Consider the following 14,429-nt stretch of genomic DNA (forward strand, 5'->3'; position numbering starts at 1 on the left):
AAAACCCTCAGGCAGAGGTCAGCCCGAATGGCAGAACTCAAAACTGATAATGAGAACCGCCAACGTCGAACCTCAGGTACTTTCTGTGCTTGTGATGGATAAGCACATGAAAGTAAGCATCCGGAAGGTCCAATGACACCATCCAATCCTGAAGCTGGGGGGCCTGAAGGATCTGAGAACGGGTGACCATCTTGAACTTGTCCTTCCTGAGGAACTTGTTCAAGCATCTGAAGTCCAAGATGGGTCTCAATCCTCTGTCCTTCTTGGGGATTAGGAAATAGGGAGAGTACCACCCTTTGTTCCTCTCCATCACAGGTACTGGTTTTATAGCACCTTTCTCATGCAGGCTCAACATTTCCTGAAAAAGGAATGTATCTGGAACTCTGTACGAGTGGCTCTCCGGTGGATGATCCTGAGGCGTTTTTAAAAATGGAAGGCAGTGACCCTGGGCTACTTTTTCTAAAGTCCAGGCATCTGAAGTAATACCTTGTCATTCTTTCAGATGCCGTGAGAGTCTGCCTCCCAATGGGGTCTTGTGGACTAAGGCCTCAGTGAGGTTTTGAAGCAGCGGCTGATGGTAAAGTAGCTGTTGCTTGGGCGGATTTTGCACCTCTCCCTTCTCGACCACGAGGGAATCTTCTTTGGCCCCTTTGACCTGACAGTCCTCTCGCTCATACAACTGAGGCGCAGAAATGAAAGGACCTTCCCCTCCAACATGGTCCACTGGGGTGAGATTGTTGTGGCTGTCTGATAGCGGCACCAAAGGGTTTGGCTGCCACCTTTGAAATCTGCAGCTTCTCCGGGCTTTGGTCAGCCTTGCTGCCAAACAGCTGAGTGCCATCAAAGGGCATGTTGAGGTGCCTAAACTGCACGTCCGGTGCAAACGTGACTTCCACAAGCACGCAATCTGTGTATTCCAGTGCTTGCCCCCATAGTTCTTGATTGAAGAGACTCACACATAGCCTTTGTACTCTTACAATATTCAGGAAGCCGTCTCTTCCTTCCCCTTTAGGAATATGATCAGCCGCCATTGCTATACAGTCCCACATGGTGAATGTAAACTTTGCAATGGCTCAAGTTTCGTTTCCAGACTTAAGATCCATGTTCCCGGCAGAAAATATCTTTCAAGTCCAAGCGTCGAAACGCACCTCATTCCTGTCTGATGGGATGGTTGAGTATGATGCCCGTTTAGAATTAGACGCTGCTTGAACCACCAATTTCTCTGGTATTGGGTACTTAGATAAGTAGTTAGGATCACTACTTGAAGGTCTATATTTTCTGGTTAAGTTCTTATTAACCGCTGGACTAGACTCTGGAACCAACCAATTTGCCATAACCCTTGTTGGAGGGCAACATGAAAAGGAAGTACGGGATCCTTCTGAAGACCTTTGTCAAGAATGTCCCTTAGGTCGTCTTGCTTGAATGGTGGTTCAGGTCTGCCCCACCCCAGGGAAATCAATAACCCTAGTGATGAGCTGCTTATAAGTGAGTTCAGCATGGTCTGCCGGATCTGGCTTGCCAAACTCAAGCTTGGGTGATGTGTCGATCCCACAAGCTGTTTGAGGGTTCTATATATACATTTTTTAGCCTAGAGACTCTTCTGAGGCAAGAGCCTCTGGAACATTTGGAGTGCCAAACTCCAAACCAAAAGGAGGAGTGTCCTGGTTTGACGGCTTGTGTTCGTAATAAATGGAGGTGATTTGAAAAAATCCTTCCTTGGCAAAGGTTTGTATGATTTTTCAACTTCCTTTGTAATTACTGATGTTTTTGAGGGCAAAGGTATTGATGGCTTTGACAGTAATGGCGTAGATGGCCCTGGTGCCAATGCCGTCGATACCAATGGCATCGATGACTTCACTGATTTATGCGTCGACAGAACCCTCAAAGGGCTTGACCCTCGAGTCGATGGAGTCTTCGATGGTTTTTCGTCGTGTCAAGAACTCAACGGTTCTCAAGGGGTCTTCGGCCTCCGTCCCGGGCTCGAGGGCGTGCAGGATTTGGCATTACCTCATTCTCTGTCAGCTTTCGATGGCTCTACAGGAGCATGGCTTTTTTATTTCTGTTTTGAGGAGGTCAGGACCTTCTTCTCAAATAATTTAAGCATTTCCTGTCTGAATCCCTCCTACTGAGCTGGAGTGGAGAATTTGGTTGCACAAGTTATACTTCTCTCAGGAGAAGTAGAATGGCGATCTATAGCACCTTTTCCTTGATTTCCTCGATGAGGATTTAGAATGGTGCGACCCACTCCTGGAGCATGAACGTTTCTTTTCATTTTTTTCCTGCAAGGAGAGATGTTTCTCGACTCATCGGATGATCGTTTCTTCGACTGATTTGGCGAGCAGGATTTAGTTGGGTACCTACCCACCACTTTTACGCTCTTTCAGAGCCTTGTCTGTCATGAACTGACTGGCCGCACAGTCCGCTGTACTGTGCTCCACACCAAGACACCACAGACACACTTGGTGAGGATCTGTGAGGGGCATCTTGGCACCGCAGTCGCTCTTTAGAAACATTTTTAAACCGGTCTTGTGGGTTGATGGAGTTTGAGGCCAAGTCATCATGCTCGATTGCAGTACAAGAAACAAAGTGCAACGGATTTCTCAAAGTGTTACCTCTCGCAGAAAAACAGACGTGAAGCCAATAGGCGCCGCGCGTGCTACATATGCCGACGATGACACTGACCCTGGGATGGAAGCCCTCGAAGGACATTGAGTCAACTGCATCGACGCACAGCGCCCACTGTCGAAAATACATTTCCAAAGTAGCTGAACCTGGAAAGATATCTATTTAAAAATGAGGAATATGTGGGAGGCACAATCCATTCGAAAAAAAGGTATTATCAGTCATATCACTGGCAAGGCTGTCTGCAATTAAGAATGATCTGTTGAGGAGCTCTTTAATATTACTTGCTAGTCCTAAAGTAGTGACTTAAACATGTGTCAAAATTACATTAAACAAAGAAGAACACTGAGATATTTGGGCTCATTAGAAATATGGTGGTGCAGTAAAAAGAAAAACAGTAACAGAACTGCTACCATGTTCATCACATCACTACACTGCAAGTTTTGGCGGTAATGTGGAGGTGATATCTCCAGCACTTGGCTGGTGGTTTTACCTCCACAATTCTTTAAACAATTCTCTTAAAACTGGAGGAATTGCCTGGCAGGATTACCACATGTAGTAATTCCTTCAAAATCGCTATGGTGTTGAATGCACTTCGAAAATGGGGACTAACACCGCCATTCGGCTACTCTCAAACAGTTGGATTTTGCCTGATTACAAGTGGCGGTAAATATAGTTTGGCGTTAATTCCTCTGGAATTACCACCAAACCTGTAATAAGGTTAAATATTTAGGGCCTCATCAGGAGTTGGGCAGTACCCTGGTGGTAAATCCACCAGAATACTGCCCAACGCAATTACTGTTACCGCCACTTGGTCCAGCGGTGTTACAGCCGGATCACAAAAGTTGATGGCGGTGTAAACACCCATTTTCGCTGAGTCAATAGGACACAATGAGGCATTTTCGGTGCAATTACTGCAGCAGTAATTGTGCCCAAAATGGGCAGAACGTTGGCGCATTCACCTCCAGCTATGAGCTGGAGGTGAATCCTCCGACTTTCCCCCAAACTCGTGATTGGGCGGTGCGGTAATGCAGTGGTAATGCTAGTACTGCAGCATTTTTTCCACACCACCCAACTTCTGATGAAGCCCTTAGTATAATCCACTGATCCATTCTTAAAATATAGTCTGCAGGTGAGAAAAACAATGTATCATTTACTGAGCCCCACGTGCCGAGTAAAAAGTTCATTAAATAGGCACTGTGGAAACACCTCTTCATACCAACATATTCATATGTTGAGAGGCTATCGAATGGATTAGTGATATTGGAAGAGTGCAGAACTCTGCACAGCTCTGTAGGGTTTGCAGGTAAGTGGGCCCTTTACTGTTTTTACGATTCAGTGCTTCTTGAGGTGATTCCTTCAAAGTGTCCCTTTTCTCTTTTTACTCGGTCATAACTACTTCCTACTTCTCCTGCCATTGTTTTACATTCACTCTGGCAACACCCATCCGTATAAAGAATACGCCAATTCGGTCACAAACTTCTGAACAGTTTTAGTGGCTCCCAATCATGGCTAAGGTTAGCAATGACTATGGTTAAAATATGTAAAAACTAAAATAATGGCTACTTTTGACGGATTTCATTTGCATGCAACGGTCTCATTGCTCCCAATTAAAAGTCAGGGGCACAATGTAGTGGCTCACAGGAAAACACGCTCTGTGAACACAGGGGGGGCAATGAGCAGGGAACACTGTAATAAGGCCGTCATCCTCCCGTGCTAAGGTGCCCTTTCCCGGTACAATCTCACCTTGATGACTACAGACTCTGGCGTTAAATTATTTCCTGAGCAGAGGGCGTACAGCTTGCTTCAAATGGGCATAGGCACTGCACTCGTTCAAAGTCCAGGCTGGGAGTTTTATGACAGTGTTGCGGCCTAGTGTTCATCTCTATGCTGCTGCTTACGTTTGGGGGTGTTATTAGTTTGGGCCACTAGGTGGCGCTCTAGCAAAGCTTGTAAGTCTTTGGTTATTTGCCCACCCACTGACTGCCCATGGCCATTCCCACCCAGTTACTGCCCCAACGCACCCAAAACACCTCTTGGTCAAGCCTTACCATGAAACTTTGCACACTAAGCCTGCCGGTGTTTTTTCAAGGCAGTCTTCTGAAATTGAATGACTTAATTGGAGCTGTAAAGGCGCTACTGGCGAGATAACCACGTCTTAACCAGGTCTGCCTTCAGCCACTCTATTTATAAGCACTATGCGTGTCTTTCACTGACGTCCTGTTAGAAACATGCATTGGCAAAACAAAATGTTTTGGCTTGTGGCTAAGTAATAGGCATTTGGCAGACACTGCTATTGAATGCCCAGGTACTCGCACCATTTTCCATCTGCTACCATCAATGGCCAATTATTAGCACTACAGCAGTGCCTGGCTTGTGCCTTTCCCATGCCTACACAAAAGCCCAAACTGTTGGCATTGCCAATGCTTGTCTGTAGCCGACTGGCCCTCTTTTTGCCCATAGAAAATAAGATCGTCATGTTTCTCCCTAGAAGATTGTTGGATTCAATTATGACACCATCATTGCGGTCGGATGCTAGCGGCCATACTTGCCCTGCTTCTATCTCTGCACATTGGCAGGAGAGTGGCGTAGGACAGCCTTGCCACCTCGCCCTGGACCATTTAGTTTCCCCAAAGAAGGCTGTTAATGTGTTTTAAGCTTTACAACCCTAAATGACACTGCCATTCCCACAGCCAAACACACCAACTTGTGCAACTGCTCAGTTGGGCTTGTTTCCTTGGTTTTGGCGCTGCTTTGCACACGGCAGAGGGGGGTTAGTGAACCGCTGCACATATATTCAGTGAATCTGTGTTTATGAGCATCCATGGTAGGGATCAGCAATGTTGCAAAAATGGCGCCCAAAATTAGCCCTCCATCGCGACCCCCAGGAAAGGTGACCAGTTTTTATCAAGTGGATGAAAACCGAGCACAATCCGTTAAAAATCCTCCTATTTTGAAGGAATCGCAATGTCCGTGACGTGTGCCAGGGTGAATGTCTGCTCCTGTGCTGTCACTGTGTTCACGTACCCGCATGAAAATTCAATTGAAAGGTGCGGGGCCACGGCAGCAGAGAAGTCATTCTGCATGCCGCGAAGGATGGGAAGGAGCAAATACACAGAAATATTTGGGGGTGGTCTGAAAAGATCCTAATAGTCCCTGCGAAGATTCGATTGTTGCCAGTAAGAGAAAAAATGCCAACAGAATACAAAGAAGAAACAACTCTGGGTACAAGTGGAAGGATTGTATGGGCGCCATCTTACGATCATGCACACTTTTAAAAAAAATTTAAAACGCAGATTGTTCCTGGAATTCTAAAAACGCATGTTACTTGATGTATAGGCGCCATACAAATGTTCAATAAATAAATATTCTAATAAATTATCCAATTCAACTCTATCTTGATCTTTGAGCTATTATGTCCCACAACTTTGAGCCTGGTTTCAGAGTGGACTGGCAGAGGTATGACACCCGAAGCATAGTTGGATGTAGAAAACACTTCTAATTAGACAGTGAATGGTACTCACCAGCAGGGCAGCGTGTGCTAATGTCTGGTGTCAAGGCAAATGATTGGCATGTTAGTGAGGTATAATGACAGGCTGTTGGCGATTCGTTTGTAACTTCCATCCACGGGTGCCTAGAGGCGGTGAAAGCAACTGAAGACCCCGGCAAAGGAGAAAGACCGACTGATGAAAACTCCTGTTTTAAACTCTCCAGTCTGTCAGAGGTTCTGCAGGCCTTCCTCAAACAGGACTACAGGGACGGAGGCGCACAGAGCCAATGAGTTAAAGGAGGAATGTTTCCGATTGATTATTGATACTATATACACGGATCCATACTGCATTTCAGTGGATTCCATCTCTGCCCCCGAATCTTCGACGGCTGGGGTGTTCTCTTTCTTTCTGCCTGGTTCTACTTGCTAGCACATAAGCAGGTGCCAGGACTCGGCTACCCACAACCTTCTTACCTGGAGGTGGAAGTGCCGTTGGACCAGAGAGAATACTGGTGGAGGTCACTCTCAGTCACTGGTAGTGCACATGGCTCCCGGCACCACCCTCTTCTTGCCTACTGGATCGCATAGGGTTCTGGTTTTGTCTTTGCTCGGCTTCTTTGGTCCAGTTTTTCATGTGCTACGGTTGTCACTGGTCACCAAAGAGAAGCAGAAGTTAAGCCCATCGACCACTACTATCCAAAGGCAAGGAAAATGAGCCAAAACCTGGTGGCACCCACAACACAGACAGGTATCTAACTCTGTGAAGGTAAGTTTCCTGGATTCTGACCATCGGCCTAGAAACACTCTTCTTTGGATTCTCCACTGATTGGTTGAGCCCCTGGCCTGATCGCTGATCATGCTCCTTACATCCTGGACCATCCTAAAGGGATTCCCTTTGAAGGCACTTATCTTTACAGTCAATAGCTTTTAATTTCAGGCTTTCTGTCATGCACTGGAAAATTGCCATTATCTTTTCTCTCAATTCTTCAACCCGGACTGGACTCAAGCCTCAGGTGCACCACACTTCGCTATATCCTGTGTGCACACAATCTTTCTTTTGCCTAGTGTGGTACTCCTTTCCTTTTAAATGTGTTTTTTTTTCAAATAAGTTTTTATTAGCATTTTGAACAAGTTATATGAACACATGACCCCCCCCTTCCCTAAATGTGTTCTTTTGATCCAGTTAACCAGCTGATTGCTGTTGGATGCGTTATGTCACCAGCAGTGCGTTCAGGCTGGCACCGCATTCCATGGCATGCATGGGTGGTAGGATTTACGTGAGATGATAGGTGCTAAAGTTACCTGGTATTGTTTGACACTCCATCTTACACACAAACGCGCATGCTCTGCAATGACTTACTATACAAATTCTAATTGTGGCTTCACGCAACAGTACTCTTTGAGTCATAGGCGACTGGGTGAAATAGTCTTGTACAATGATAAAATGTAGCAGCAACTAAAACATCAATAACAAAACCGTCTTGCGTGCAGAGGGTTGAATTGCTTGGTGAGCACCACACACCGTGGGTAAGCAGCGCTCAGATACCTGAGGGTTCGTAGCCCTATATAAATGCCAAATTATTATTATTATTATTATTATTAAGTACTGTTTGCATAGGAGGGCAACATTCGAGAGCTCATTCGGTATGCTACGCCTTGAAGCCACACATGTGCCATTGAGGTATTTGTGTTGTGTTGCTTAATAACTGAAATAAGTATATAGAGCCTGCCACAAACTGAACCAGCGCTTCGCAGTTCATTAATATATGGAGTTATTACCAAGTAAACAGTACTTATTTTAACTATGTGAGAAGTCTGAAAGACTGAGATAACAATTTGGGGATTTTAGACTGCGGCCTGCAGGTTATACGCAAATTGCTGCGCTGGGCACCCAAGCTACTGAGTTACCCTACAGGGCCAACTCTACAAGAAATATGCCACGGAACCAACTGTTTGCAGCTCTTACAGCACCTGGAATATAAAAGGTTTGCGAACAGGGCCATCCTGTTACCATGAATCTCCACATGGTGGCTTAGTTTGAAGCTCCCATGTTCCTAGCAGGAGACTGTCCAGATGAATCAGCACTTACCGGCCAGACAAGGCCACTGATTTCGCTAGGTGAGGAGCCTTCTCAGAAGCAGGCACCTCAGATGCAAGGCATCTCTCTCCAAGGGGGTGTAAGGTGCCATTGGGTCCCATTCACCTGATAAAAGACACCGTCAAAAAGCCCAGAGAAAGCCAACTTAAGGGAATACCTGGCTAGCAACTTGAGCGCAGCACAGAAACAATTCAGTCATGTCCGCTCCTTTGGAAATGGATGGCAGCAAGATTCATGCATTCAAGGTTTATTTGCAAAAGAGACCCGTTTTGCATTTGGTGGATGGATTTTTAGTTTCCTCTAGATTTCGAGCGTTGTCTTGTTTCGCAGCATTGGGCCTCAGAGGTGTGGCTGCAGTTTCGCAGCAGCGTCGCGATTTCTTGGTGCTCTCTTTGGAAGCCACGAAACACCCATAACTTGACCAGCTGCATTTTGGGACCTCATCTATTAGTGACGAGGTAACTAACATAGCATGGTTTTCCATGCTGCGGCTCACGTGTCCGCTCAACATGGATATGATTTGCCTTTACCCCTCACTTGCCACAAGTTGCAGAGCTAGCAAGCATTACATTAAAGAAGGCGTGTGTGAGGAGACCTGTCAAAAGCATGCACTTTTACCTGATTTTTAAGACCTGCGACTAAGCAAAGTACCTTGAAGACTGTAAATGTGCCAAAATTGTAAGGCTACCAGAGTGAAAGGGATAAGGTGTTCTCCTGGAGAATATCCATTCTTTGCCCACCTATGGGCTGGGCTGTCCAGCCAAACTCCATCTAAAATCTGCTTGGGAGAGACCAGGAGACGAGCTGCTTGAAGAATGGAGTTCTTGCTAGGGTGAAAAGACGCCACGGTTTTGCCAGGTATGGCCAGGAATGGTCTCCTCAGTTCCCCTGTGCAGTTTTTTTTATTTTTATTTAAAAATCCAGTACCAGTTTTGATGAGCGGGTCAGGTGACCGTTTGCAGAATCCCAGGTGCAAGTGCAATTAACAAATCAATATATCAGTTTGTATTACTCACCAAATGAATGCTATGATAGTTTCGCGATGTTACAGTTGCACAGCGTGTCTGGGTGGGCACGAACCATGGTTGTCAGCCACAGTTATTAACCAATTGTGTGACTGAAACTGCTTGGGATACGATTCATAGGGAGGCATAGAACGCCTCTGTTTTTCCCACTAATGAAGTCGAGTTCTGGCAGCCACTGTAGCATGTTAGTCCTACGTTTATGTTGGTGGCCTTTCTCGGTTTTCAATTTTTTAAATCTGGTTACCCTAGTTCTTGCCTCTATAAACTGTGCCTGAAACACGGTCGGGCTGTAAAAATGTACCAACAGCAGCACCACTAGGGCAAGTACTGTGCAGGACTTCCAATTTGATGGAAATGTCAAGGTTCGGATCGCAGCCCCATGGAAAGCTTGACTTTGTTGGATCCCTTCAGCAGTCCCAGCCTGTGCGAAGGAACAGAACCGAGAGTCCCTGGGCTGACATGGTGTGCTCTGAGCAAGCGCTGTGCTGCAGCCGAGCACACCCATCCAGCAGCTCTCATTCTCTCGCACTCCCCCAACCCACCAACCCCCACTCCTCCTTACCTCTTCTGCTGCATTGCTCTAGTGCACCAATGCCAATCATTGAAATGGAAGAGTGGCTGCGCCCAGAGTCCCTCTTCTATTTCCATGGTGGCCATATTAGGCATTTCTTTTTTTAATGAGTCGCACGCTCACCGAAGCCTGTTATTTCAGACAAAACTATTGCTTTCAGCACCCAGGTTTGCAAACCTGTTGCGTTTATAGCAATAATCAACTGTACAATGTGAAAATGTACGAGGGGTCCCTCATTTAAGGCACCCACTATGCTCAAGCCTATTAACTCTGGGCTTCTACCACCTGGTACAACTCAGATAACTGGCAATTATTGCTTAATTAAAGCCCTTTTTCCATAATCCTTTGACACTGATCGTATCATCAGCTCCAACTTATACCTCCAATGGTGGCATCTGGTTTCACAAAGTTCCTATTGTTGATCATCTTTTGTCTGGACCTTACATGCCTTCTCTCAAAGCGCAAGCGTTAGGGAGATTTTCCATTGGCCCCGTGGTCAGGGCCCTTCGGTGCATCATCCTGAATCAGGTACTGTTAGTGATTCCCTCAAGCTCACCAGGCTCTCTAAGTGGTGGTCGTGAAAGAGCAGCACGGGTCGAACACTCAAGGGGTGGAGTGGGGTGATTCACGGGAACAGTACACACTTTTCGGTAATACCAAGAAAGAATATCCACACACGGCATTTCTTAAACAAATAACATCCACGTGTTACAAAAGGCAAAGAGAAAGGGCAAAACACGGAGAAGTAAGTAATATTATAAAACAGAAGATTTCACAATGCATCAGGTAAGAAGCAGAATTTTGAGTAAGAGTTCTTTAGAGTCAATAGAGAGTCCCTACGAGCAGTCAAAAGGCAGTAACAGGTGTGTTAGGGAAGGCTATATAGGCTGGCAAGCTCAAGGTTCAACAAGAGTCCAAGAGGGACCAGTATTGCGAATAGGGGCAGTTTTGACGGGAGGAGTTACCTTTGTGTGTTAGCTCTCTGTGGGAGCCATCCCTGGAGTCCTGTTGGAGGAAGTCCTCAAGGGTCCCTTGAAGATGAAGAAGAGGTCCAGGGATGAAGAACTCTACATAGAAAAAACTCCCCAGCAGCGCGAGTGAGTCAGAAGATGGATACCCTGGGGCAGAGAAAGCAGTTCTGCAGTAGGTGGGCGGTGCTTTCCTCGTGTAGTTGCTGTGCATGCTGTTCAGTGAAAACCAAGTGCTCTAGAGACGGGACCCTTGAGAAAAGTGATTATTCCCGATCCAGTTATTTGCAGATGAGGGGTCAGTGCCAGAGGAGCGGAATGCCAGGCAGCTGTGGTTGGTGGTAGCAATGGGTGCAGGGCTTCCACGCCGTCCTTGGGCACAGGATTTTACTTTTGAGGATAGGGTCATCTTGGAGAGACCCCGGGGGAGAACGAACATTCAGGTGAAGAAGTACCACCAGCGAGGAGCCAGCCATGGAGGAGAGTTCTGCAGTATGATTGCAGGAACAAAGACTGCATAGCCTCTCCCTGGACTTTCCAGTTGGGGAGATGCAACTAGAGCACTTGTCTGATGTCGTGGGATGAGTTTGGCTTGATTCGGCATGGAGAGTCTTCGGAGTCCTGCCAGAGAAGGGGCCTCTGCTACTGCCTCCAGCAAAGCAAGCACTGCCAGGAGCTTCAGAGAGAGGAGGCATTTGAACAGGAGATGTGATCCAGTTGTCCTCAACGGATTGGGTAAGAGCGCCACAGCAGCTTTACTCTGGTTCATCTGGAGTGGAAGAGCATCACCGTCAGACTATTCGGAACATCGACGGATGCTGCTGAGGAGCTTCGATCCTTCCTTGAGCCAGAGGCCTTGCAGAGGACAGGTTCAGCATCCCAGCTGGCGACAAGGTGAGTGGGCAAGAGGGTCTGCCCCTAGGCAGCGAGTGAGCACAGCACCCAATCACACTAAGCATAATTCAAAGAGAGGAGTGGTCAGCGAATGGCAAACAATAACTGCAAGAGCACCCATTCATTCTGAAAGGGCCTTTCTCACAAGAGAATTAATCCACACTATGGCAGACAGAAATCTGCATATGCCAGTCCAAACTGGTTACAGGCTGACTTTAAACCCCCAGTTCTGGGACAAGTTACCTCGCATACCCTTTGTTAGTCGCGAGATTTTTTTTTTCTCTCTCTCTCTCTCTCTCTCTCTCTCTCTCTCTCTCTCTCTCTCTCTCTCTCTCTCTCTCTCTCTCTCTCTCTCTCTCTCTCTCTCTCTCTCTCTCTCTCTCTCTCTCTCTCTCTCTCTCTCTCTCTCTCTCTCTCTCTCTCTCTCTCTCTCTCTCTCTCTCTCTCTCTCTCTCTCTCTCTCTCTCTCTCTCTCTCTCTCTCTCTCTCTCTCTCTCTCTCTCTCTCTCTCTCTCTCTCTCTCTCTCTCTCTCTCTCCCTCTCCCTCTCCCTCTCCCTCTCCCTCTCCTCTCTCTCTCTCTCTCTCTCTCTCTCTCTCTCTCTCTCTCTCCCTCTCCCTCTCCCTCTCTCCCTCCCTCTCCCTCTCCCTCTCCCTCTCCCTCTCCCTCTCCCTCTCCCTCTCCCTCTCCCTCTCCCTCTCCCTCTCCCTCTCCCTCTCCTCTCCCTCTCCCTCTCCCTCTCCCTCTCCCTCTCCAAGCCCTACCACATTTGTCATGCACAGGACTGGCGGCGTTTGGGAACGGCAACCCACTCTCAACCCAAGCAATGTCCCAGTTCGTGTTGTACTGAGCGTTTTAGTCACTACTGGATAGGTGAAGTACAGAAATATATGACGTCTCAGGCTCCTCTGCGCAGAGCGCTGTGATTGGCTAAGGTGGAGGTGAACAGAATGCCTGTGTCGAGAAGACCATGGGGAATTGGTGCTTTGCTGGGCGGTCCTGTTGAAGGAAACTGCATGTGTGTGTCGTGTAGAAGGCTGGTATTGCCACTTTAATGGGAGCAACGTTCTGCAGGTCACAGTTTCTCACTTTCTCTCTCAGGGTTGGGTTGCTCACTCTCTTGTCCGCCACCAGGCATTCTGGTAGAAGTAGTGTTACAGGACAGATAAAAAGAGACTGGCCAGCATGGCGCAATACAGGCATGGTGCAAGACAAGGTGGCACTCATTTCAGTCATGCAGGCACGTGTAGAAAGGGCAGGGACAGAGGCCCTCGCACACCCCGCCGTGGGGGCAGGGCTGTCTCCAGTGAAATCCCCAAAAGCCCCCCCCCCCCACCTCCAGAGATGAGAGGGGTGCTCGTGCCTTCTTGACAGGGTCAGATCCTTGGTGAACATTTCTGGGGCACACCTTAGATAAACTCCACTGTACACGTCAGGGGTGCATTGCCCAGCACACCTGTTAACCTGCAGAGCAGCACACAATTTACACAATAAGAATAAAAATGTGAAATGTATGTTGGGGTCAGCCTTGCACACATGCATGTTGGAACCAATACAAACAACAGCAAACGGCTGCAACATTATTCCTGGGTTTCCCTGAAACCAACTTGCCAAACTTGAAGTTAAAGCGTTATCAGGCTGGTGTGCAGAATTCCTAATTGTTAATGAAAAACATATCTGGTTGCCCTTAAATGCGGATCACATAAAAAAAGCACCATCCACAACATCACAAGCCCGCAGCTGTCCAGATGTTCTGGACTATGACTCCCATGATCGCTCACCATTACCTGGGCTCGCGAGGGCTGATTGGCGCTGTAGTCTAACCCTTCTGGAGAGCCAAAGGTGGCAGACCTTTTCACGCTAGATAATTGAGTTACGCTTTGTTTGGCGGTCAAGGTAGAAGGAAAGCATTAAACATACCTTCCACTGCAGGGAGTGAAACCACTGGTCCCTCAGATAACTGTTGGCAGCCTGGAGAGGGAGGAGAAAGACAGATCTGTGAGGTGCTATTCACGGTACACCTTCTACAAAAATCAACAGTGCAACTCTGCTTAACAACCTTCCAGTAAAAGAGGACAAGACATCAACAAAATCCTGGTGTAAGCAAAGGAGGGGCTCCTTGTCAAGCGTTAACCAACTAGTGATTTGAAATGTACCCCCAGCAGCGTTATTGACCCAGAATGAGGAATGACTCCCCTAATGCAGCATTACTCTACTCAGCTCAGCGAATCCCAGCAATGCCGAATCAGCACTTCATCCTGCCTGGCCAAGCAAATGAACGCCAATAATTGTGCGGCAACCCTAGTCCTTAGGGCGCTTAGAGGCAAGCAGACTATGCCTTGCATGCTGTATACAACTAAGTCGGCCTCTATTCACTCAGCCAAGCATTAAACGGGCATTATTGATCCCGCGATGGAGTGGGCACTAGGCGCAGGCCTTCGCTCTTTTACCCAGCTCAGTGTCATCGGGAGGATGAAACACAGAGTCAGCGCCCAAGAAATTCAAACCAGCCGTGTGCAGGTTATACACAAAGTTACGTAGAAGGGGGATTAAGACACTGTAATATAAAACTAAGTTTGTGTGTGAGACACTAGAAAGGTAATGGCACAGCCCCGTGGCCTTCCTTGAGAAACACATTTGTTTTAGACTAGAGGATCTCAGGAGAGCGTATAGGATCCCCGCCTTCGCTGGAAGGGTCACGAGGCTGAGTTGTGTAGCGACCCCTTTCATCTTGCAGAGCACACTGCTCTCCTTTCTTGCAC

General features: G+C 47.3%; 1 protein-coding gene across 4 annotated transcripts in view; it reads right to left on the reverse strand.

The window, feature by feature from the left end:
• Positions 1 to 14,429, reverse strand: part of CMIP (c-Maf inducing protein) — a 726,603-nt gene that overhangs the window by 253,970 nt on the left and 458,204 nt on the right. For all 4 annotated transcript variants that reach the window (XM_069638399.1, XM_069638414.1, XM_069638407.1 and 1 more), the window contains exon 3: positions 13,588 to 13,638. In XM_069638399.1, coding sequence (XP_069494500.1) covers positions 13,588 to 13,638 — 51 coding nt within the window. The remainder of the gene's footprint in view (positions 1 to 13,587; positions 13,639 to 14,429) is intronic.

This window comes from Ambystoma mexicanum, chromosome 1q (genome assembly GCF_040938575.1).
Source record: "Ambystoma mexicanum isolate Mex_15411 chromosome 1q, UKY_AmexF1_1, whole genome shotgun sequence".
NCBI classification, from domain to species: Eukaryota; Metazoa; Chordata; class Amphibia; order Caudata; family Ambystomatidae; genus Ambystoma; species Ambystoma mexicanum.